This window comes from Varroa destructor, unplaced genomic scaffold (assembly GCF_002443255.2).
Source record: "Varroa destructor unplaced genomic scaffold, Vdes_3.0 BEIS01000003.1, whole genome shotgun sequence".
NCBI classification, from domain to species: domain Eukaryota; kingdom Metazoa; phylum Arthropoda; class Arachnida; order Mesostigmata; family Varroidae; genus Varroa; species Varroa destructor.
The window spans coordinates 43,239,158-43,248,624 of record NW_019211456.1 but is presented as its reverse complement, the minus strand read 5'-3'; the positions used below and the strand labels follow the sequence as shown (position 1 = coordinate 43,248,624).

The following is a 9,467-nucleotide window of genomic DNA, read 5'->3' as shown; positions in this document are numbered from 1 at the left end:
TTTGCTTTATTTGGAAATAAACATTTATTTACGGGGCTAGCTGTATATGGATTTATAGGATCTAGATATTGGCATATAAAGCAAGTGAGTATCACGAGTGTTGGATATACAGGCACAAAACGTGATTGAGTCACATAGATAGAATTTCGTTCAAACTGATGCCTAGCTTCGTTAAATCAAGCTACAAACGATAAAGTCTATTATCCTGTATGCATATATATATATATATATATATATATATATATATTTGCGAAACCGGGGAACAACATTGTTTTTGTCAAGAGAAAAGCATTTATATTTATTTCCGGTGATCAATGTAAGCGTTGTATCCGACCACCTCTGCTTTAGGTAAACAAGATAGACGATGGCGGGTATCAGTGAAGCATCGATTAAATGGAACGTAAAGCACGGAGTTAGTTGATGCGGTGATTGTCTGCGTCAGGCACCATTCCATCTCGAGAATGAAGCAGTACCGAGATCAGCATCTTTTCAAAGATCAGTTGAAGTAATCGGACAAACGTTTTAGGGCAAGCGGTAAATCAAAAGAGGCATAGGAATTGAGATAAGCGAACCTGACCTTGATCGTGCCCATTTGTTAAAGCAGCTGCCTGAAAAAGGACTTAGTTGCATAATTCATGAGTTTAATTTATTTAATAATGTAACTGAATCTAAAGTTAATAATTAGATTGTTTCCGAATATGTAGATTGAAATTGATTGTTTTGATTGATACGTCACTGGTAGATTGATTAAGAGTTATATTGGATTTTGTATATCTATTGAAGCCCACGAAATGTTTGTAGATTAACCAGTTAAATAAACGACTACCTCTGACAAACGTATGATACTTTGCCAAGTGGCAAACATTTCAGTTGAAGCCATTGAACTTTACGAGTACTGATCTTCATGATGAGAGTAGACATAGATTTGCTCATCATTGCTCGTCAAAACTAATCCGAATAACAACAGTGAGAAGTTTCTCGTATCTCAGATTTTAGAGTATACCTATTGTGTGGAGTGCCAGTATCATGATCAAAAGTATTTTAAATTTATTCTTTTGAATGTAATAATTATCATAAGTATATAAGGTGACCTATTATACATGACTTACTTAATAATTTCACCTGCAGTAACGTTGTGCGGAGAGTATCGACCACAAGTGTATATATATTGAAAATGCCTGCATTAGTAAAAAATGAGTATAAATGGCATAGTGCTGTTTCTGTATGTGTATCCATGACCATCGTCGAGTAACGATAAGCTGTATAAGAACAGTACTGGTTGTCGTGGTGAACGCATGCTTGTTATAGGATTCGGAAAGACCGCTGGATTTGGCCATACCTCTAGCTGGACTTGCTGATAAGATAATTTTTGCGTTTTTTTTCTATCGTTCGATTCGGTTTCGCCTGTTAAATCAAATAATGGCCATGAGCGCCCTTGTTTCAACTGCATAGATGTTTCAAACTACAAAGCTCATTTGTGTAACCCCAGCGATACTCTAATCGGCTCAACAATAGTTACATATTTAGACAGACATTAGAATATATATATATAAATGGATTTACTGGACTCATTACATTATTAAGCCTAGGCTGATCAGGCTGACATTATACGTTAGCCACCTGGGCTATCATGTGCTTCTCCGCATCGTTAGCGATAATATAGCGTTAAGTCAGAGTATAGCGTGATGCACATTACGGCCGAGGTCGAACACGCCGAATTCACTAAGTACAAAGCACACAGATCTGTAGATTTACAGTATAACAATGCATGGCGCTCCGTAGCAAGTGGACTATTGAAATAGAGCTGTATTGTCACCTTTTGAAGCCGAGTAGCCTCAGATAAGTTAGATTTATCGAAATCTGACAGGAAGCTGTAGAGCATCATGTAGGTATAAACATTAGTAAAGTTCACATATTGAATCAAGGAAACCGCTGCGGGGAATAGTTTTGTTTGCTGGAGAACAACGAGGCGTGCGCTTGGATGGAACAGCAGTGTTGATTTTGGGTTTACAGCTAGAATGAAGGTGGAGATCGATATACTAACAGTCATCTAAGCTCACAACCGATACATAGTTATTACATAGTAGTTATTATTATTAAATGCGTTTTTTATTTTATGATGATGGCATTGGCTACTTAGTAAACGCGTGAAATGGCCACTTCTACTAATCTATCAGTAATGCATACATTCGGGCATATATCGGTGTATTGTTATTATTGATTTCTTAGCCCAGAGGTCATTTATGCCGGTAATGGGTATCAGCTGCCATGCAAGAGCAGACATTTCTTTGAAGCAAGATCTCACAACTGAGGAGTTTTACTGCGCCAAGTAGCTTCGGAGTATCTACCTATAAGCCAAATCCTCGTTAAGACGCGTATAACACGTGTAGTTATGCGTAGTACGCTGGTGTCCTCCACATTCTCTTTCCACGATGTCCACGGCCGACTTTTATATGTGCCTACCCTGTTAGAAGACCGTATCAGAAAACAGTGTTCAGGGGAGGGCAGTACAAAAGAAAAAAATTTACGATGTAGGTTCTCTTTAATTCATTCTAGATAATGACTAGGATGAATTCAGGCTGGTACCTGAATTCATCTTAGTCATTTCTGACGTAGCTCTAATTACGCGCCTCAGCAAGAGTATGTCATCAGTTCTTGCAAAACTTTTGTTTTTTTATTAGTTTAAATATTTATGGGAGCACGTACAGGTTACAAATCATATACGGCAAGGACATGTTCAAATTTGGTATTCGAGCTCTGTTATACCGAAAGATGCGTTGAATTTCTTCAAATACCAGACAAATAATTACGAACAACTTCACAAAAGAATACACTAACACCATCAGATTTTTGAAGGACCTTCAGACATAATCAATGCTATCAACCCTGACTTTTTTTGATGTTCAGCTGAGGAAAATATTATAAATATGAATGCTTGCATTTAAGCATCCGATACGGTAGTGTAAGATTCGCACAAACAATAGAGAAATGTGCAATGAGATGTAGGCACGGTAACACGCGGCTCCACTTATTAATAATCGCAGGGTAGTTTTGTGATGCACAGTGTTATTCAGTAACTTCAACAAAGCTTCAATCATGACATTGCAGGTTTTACGCCTGAGCATTCGCCAATCACGCAAATGGGAACGATTAACGATGTTTTGCCAAGGGACTTCTCGCTAACGAAATTCGGCCTAGACGGCCCTCGAGCGCTTTGTCGAGGACGGAGTTCTTTTTCAGGTATGTTTGTTTATTGAGTAAGCCGACCTGTTCGCGAGGTTGAGCATGGATTATACGGTATACCTTTGCCAATAGGATGACTGAAGTGAAAATGAGACAATAATCGTGAGAAAGGTTTATTTTTACTTAATCTCCATCGCCAATCCTTCAACACATGAGGGAGTTTTAAAGAATACAGTTGTGATTATACACCAATAATCAGTAGGGCCAAACCGAATCGAAGGTAGTGCGAAAACAGTTTGCCAATTATACCTAAAAGGACGTAAAATTATTAGGATCAAGCAAGAAATTGTGCTGAAGTGGAGTTTCATGTCTAATCAGAGCACCTGCGTTGAGCGTCGAAGTCGATTAGTACCTGTTGGAATATAAACATACCTAAAATATCAACTTATAATGCAGGATTTAGATGAAAGCGTACCCGTAGACGAGGTTATTGTTGCAACTAGCTGTCTGCTAGACACTCCGTTTATCGAACCGAAGTATTATGGCAAGTGTATGGCCAACGGAGATATCGAAAGGCTTCAGCTCTTCAAAGGTCTATACTCCTGGCATAATGATTCGATCGTTTTCTTGGGAACGATCGATGCGCAGGGGAAACCTTGGCCAACTGTTAGAGATACAAGCCAGACATTTTATGGTTGTCTATAGTGATAGAGTTCGCCTACCTGAAAATGTGTTTCGTTTTTATAGTACTGAACGAAAATATTTTCATGTAGCTTTTCTAACCATATTATGTTGAGGTAATAGTTGTATCAGGTAACCACTGTGCGTTAAATTCGTTTTGCCTATCTAAGATAACCTTGCCAGCTCAACAATATCCTTCGTGTAAGTATGATTCACGCTTCAAATAAAAACTTTTCAAGTACTTACATTTTTCAGTACATTACACGAGACGTTTTTTAGTTTGGCTTAATACTTTCCACAGGACTAAGACTGTTGTGTGCACTGGTAAAATCAGTAAGACCGCAACATGTCTCCATGTAGGTTAAACAGTGCATATTCTGGCTATTCTGTGGTCTGAACGTATTTGAGTGTGTGAACTACTCGAAATAATCCGGTACTTAAGGACGCATTTTTCACAGAGCCAGCACCTCAATGAGATTGCCCAAGATATTTCAAATATAAAGGCAAATTTCCGATCGTCACACTGGGATGGTAGATAAAATGGTCTATATGGACAGCTTATCGGAAGAAATAGGCGTCAAGCCGAACTGGTGGTCGCTCAGGATTTGCGATCCAGTATTGGCCTTTCAGTGCTTCCATACCAGTTTTAATTAGTGGGTACGTACAAATGTCACCGTACGTGCAGTAAATTTAATAATCTTGTTGAGGAGATGTAACTCAAGTGGAAAGGTCTCATTCATCAGATATACAGAAACGAGGATAATCGGATTCAGCAAACTCTGATTTTATCGGTGTTGACTGATGTACCGTATTCTAGCGAAACATTCATATAGATTATCATATATATTGGTTAAACTTGCGTTTATTTTTAACACGTTTGTTTATATTGAATTGGCGTAGGTCCGTATGCGTGGTTCGGAGCCCGAGATGCTATCATGTCAGCTAGCTCACGACAACTGGCAACCCAAGATACCTTTTCCTCGAACCGCTCTATCTACCAGCCTTAATATAAGGACTACTCCATATATCGTAAGGGCATGTGTAATTCTTTTAGCTATAGACGTCTTCAGTGTAATTACAGGGTTGAAAACATCTTGCGATAGTTCTGCTATAGAAAGTTGTTCGGAAGGAACACTTCTGGAAAGAGTGAATACGTTGACTGCAACACAAACAACTTCCGTTAAAAAAATATTAATCCTATGATGACCCGCTATTAAATATTCGGAAGTGAGTACTTTTCTCCGTAATGATGAGGTGCTAACTTTTTTGCGACGTTGAGAAAGCCTGGTACGTTGGCCCCAATTGGATGCATATATATATATATATATATATATATATATATATACAGCCTCTCCCAAGAAAGCAGGAATTAGCTCGGAAACAGAAATGAACTCTAACCATCACCACCAAATGGTGTTTCTACGTCTTGCTCCCCCCTATTCATAGAATGTCTAAATGCTCGTATGACCAGGTTCGGTAGTCAAACCCTATTTATTTCGATTTACTTTTCACTTAGGAATTGCACTTAGTTCATTGTATTTATTAATATTTTTGTAATTTTAAAAGCGTTCTGTTCGTGCATGTACAACAAAAAATAGCAAACGAGCGAAGCTGTGTAGTGCCGACGGTAGGTTATGTGTTTGAGATAGCAAACCCTTGAACAGCTATCTCTGCTTATCGTATCACTGCTTGATAAAATATAAAGGAATTATCTTCTTTATATTTTACCAAGGAAATTCCTACGATAAACCTGCATATATTTCTCTAAGGAACAGCTCTATGTTGTTTATATTTTCGTATAGCACGTATCACTGAGATCTACCTGATCAGAACTGTGACGAAATCTTCAAATGGTGATCAGGCTAGGGAAACGTCGCCCACGCTCTTCAAAGGTTTATACCATTATTTATAGGGCAATGACTTTGAGGCTTATTATCATTGATAAATTGAAAGCCCGTGTTTCTTCACACCGTAGGGTATATCAGGTTTTTCTGCATAGACGACCGGATGCTATAAAATGAATGGATATTGTAAGAACAAAGAGCAGATGGGTGGGGCTAGACGTTTATGAATGGCTATCTATACTTATGGGGACTAACGAATCTTGCTATATATCTCGTACATATTCCTTGGCCTGAATTTTCTAAGTGACAGCGAACACATCGAAGGCACCCTTAGGAGCAAATATCGAAGAAAAAGTACGCGAAGCGCTTTTGTACGCCACGTCGATACAAGAAGCACAAGATTCCTTATTGGAAACAGCGTTGAGCCTTTCAAGATAAAGGCAACACCGCTGAAATTGCACGGCATGCGGTTGTACTGGAAAACACCACTTGCAGCATATCTCCTATCTCTGGACAAAGTTCATGCCACCTCCTTAAACCGGTCCTGGACTCAGGAAAAATCATCACTTTATCAGATTTTACGGACAGAAAAGGTTGACCGATGTTAACTCAGAGTTCTTCCATACATCAATGAATAATCATGAGTGGAAAGACGTTTCTAGAAGAAACCGTTGCGTAGCGACTTGATACGCAGCTTGTCGCTTCTATTATTTGCTTTATATTTGTATACATTTTGTGAATTTGTGGGTTATCTGTACCCTCCGTACAGAAAAAACGAACGTCATATATTTTTAACAAGTTTAACGTCAACTCTCTTAGGACGCGTTACAGGCGATCGTATCATACGAATTCTCTATTTGACTTCTACATTGTACCGGCAATATATGGTAGGTAAAAGCTGCAGGAGTCGACGTCAATTTCTATTTTATTTTCGTCGGCTATTCTCCTGACTCTTCTTGCTGCCTTAAACAATCTGACAGGATGTCTCGAAGGATATGCACCATGATGAAAAAATAGCTAAGACAATAAATAAAGGGAAGTTGAAAAATTTCCGTGCAAATAAGTCTAACTAATTTGAAACGATAGTTCTACCTAGGGTACCACAAAGGTTACATTCGCCGAACTCAGCTAAACCCAGAAGCAATTTTAGTAATCGGAATACGAAGGCAAATGATTATTCTCCTTCAACTATTTCTTTATGGTGGAGTCAGGTCCTTTAGCATGGGAAACCTTTATATGATAGCTTTACATTTAATCCTTAATGGAAATGGTTTACAAACGTCGTCGAATTCACTGATATTTTAGGCCTAAAACAGGCGAAGTTTCGATGTCTTCCAGCGATAACAGAACAACTTTATGAAGGATAAGCAGCAGGAGAAACAGCTATTAAATCACGCAAGAGTTATTCGTCTTTGGACAAAATCCTGTCCTTTTTAGCATTATGCAACCAATTCAATGGCGGAATAATATGGTGATCCTAAGAATGTGTCTACCGCCGAAATACACTTGTCCGATTTACTGCACCAACGTCAAAGCATCAATTATCTACCTATTTAGACAATGTCGTCTCCAGTTAAAATAATAAATAGAGACACTCGGAGGCATTGGTCAAGCAGGACAGAGAATTAGGAGACCATCAAATCGAGGAACTAGGTAATCTCACATGTATACGGCGCAAAATTATCGAGCAATATTATTACAGTTGTTAATAACTATACTTATTAAGTGTCCATAAATGCTGTGAGTTACGCTCGCTTGAGGCTAGCTTTGAAGTTATCAGTAAAGTGGGGCAAATATTGAAAGCCTTATGAAATGTTAGTGCATAATTTTCAGAGTACTAATTGATTTTTAACATGTGCCACATTTTCAATGTATCTAAATCGTGCTCGTTAGTGGCATTCATCATTCTTCGTAGATTATTTCCCATACAAAATTATTCACTTATTTAAATTGATTAATTTACCTTCATTTCATTGCGGTTCATATAAAAGTTCATATAAAAATGCGGTTTACTCTTATTATGTATCATGACACATAACAATACGTAGAAAATCAACCGAGGTGATCGTGATGCGTGCCTTTTCTATGATATGTTTGTTGGTGACAGGCAAATTGCGTGAAACTAGTTTCTGTTCGAGCAATTGTCTGACAAGGTTGGAATGTTGATGACCCTGATCATTCGCGATAGTGTGAAAAATCTTGAAGTAGGAAACCTATTATCTTGAACAATCAAAGATGAACTTTAGAAACGAGGGCTACTTATGAGAACGATTGAAGTATCGACGCGTAATATTGATTAACAGATATTCTGGTTGAAGGGCATGAGTTGTGGAGAAATGGAGTTGTGGACTGTGGAGAAAACGTGCTATCAAATGTATTTCAAGAATAGACTATTTTTGTCTCATTGAAGATGTTATTATCTCAGCTTGTCCTAGTAGAGCACACTAGTGAAGACAGTTCCTTATGTAAAAATGGTGATGCCTTTTTAGGTGTATGTCAGTCCTGCCAAAAGTAGTTTTGCACGTCCTTTAATATTAAAATTCGATGTAAATATAAAAAAAGGAGATACGGAACGATTTAGTCTTAATGCTTGCTATACAATATAAATAACAGCAACAGTCACACTGTTTAAAATTAGTATCGCAGACATGTGTATCCGTTCAGTTGAGGCAAAAACATTTGATTTCGTCAATCAAACTTCACTAGCACTAAGAGTATAGCAGCGGCCATGCTATTGAATCATTTGTTATCACAAGGCTATGCCACAGGAAGAGAGCTGTTCAAGCTTGTTCTAAAAATATCTTATCCTAAGCGTGCCCTCATACAATATGCTGAGGAGAAACCCTGCCAGCTGTTTGTCTAGAGGAGGAAATAACGACCCATATGTTTTTCGATGCATTTTTCTTAATTGAATAAAGTGTTTGAGTTTTTAAAGAAGAGGGAAAGTTATAGTCGTCTTAAATCGGTAGTCAAAAAACCATATAGCGTTCATGTACCGACGAAGTCATTATCCAAAGCTGGTCATTAGCAAACTTCTATTGTATATTAGCTCGTGTGTATATATAGAACAAAAATAACCTATAAAACAAAAGGAAATAAGAATACAGTTGACCATTATGTGTGTCTTTCAAGGTAGAGCTTTTAGCAGACGAACATGACAGTAAATAGCTCTCTCGGTGACAACTGAGTTTCGCATAGAACAAGAATAATTAAGTAATAAAATAGGTAGTAGCTGCTGCTTGTTTTACGTTTTATGAAATAATAAAACGGAATAGAATCGAGGCGGTACTATATTTACCATAACAACAACTAGTAAGTAATATTAATACATGCATAGGTTTGTGATAATAGGTTTACCATATTTGGTTTCTCCCTTCAAAAAATCAACTTGACATGTGTGGTAGCTCGGCAAAAAAAATCTTCAGAAGAGGACTAATTCGATCCGCTATAGAGTTCAACCAGTTCAGGAAACATAACACTCACTATCAATAAGGGATATGAAGGCCCCAACTTCGAGTCATCATTGCCTTAGAAGCTATACTTGATTACTTCATTTCAGCGCGTTGAGTTATAGATTATTAAGGCGCGTCTGACTCTCTTTTTTGCCCATAACACACATTAAAAGGGGCCGTTTTAGTCGTCTGCCTGTGCGGCTTAGTCACACAGTCAGACGAAACGGGACGCCATACTATTATTAGAGCGGATGACTCTGTTCTATATTACTGCTACCATCATATAACACTCGACAATCAATGCCAG

At 38.0% G+C, this 9,467-nt stretch overlaps 1 protein-coding gene across 1 annotated transcript; it reads left to right on the top strand.

Moving 5' to 3' along the window:
- The first annotated feature begins 2,245 nt into the window (after nt 1-2,245).
- LOC147756987 (uncharacterized) lies at nt 2,246-6,358 on the top strand. Its single transcript, XM_086984601.1, has 4 exons — nt 2,246-2,531; nt 3,109-3,240; nt 4,765-4,893; nt 6,013-6,358. Exons 1-3 carry the CDS (start codon nt 2,393-2,395, stop codon nt 4,869-4,871), a joined length of 378 nt encoding a protein of 125 aa, XP_086840727.1. The 5' UTR covers nt 2,246-2,392; the 3' UTR covers nt 4,872-4,893; nt 6,013-6,358.
- Nucleotides 6,359-9,467: the final 3,109 nt, after the last annotated feature.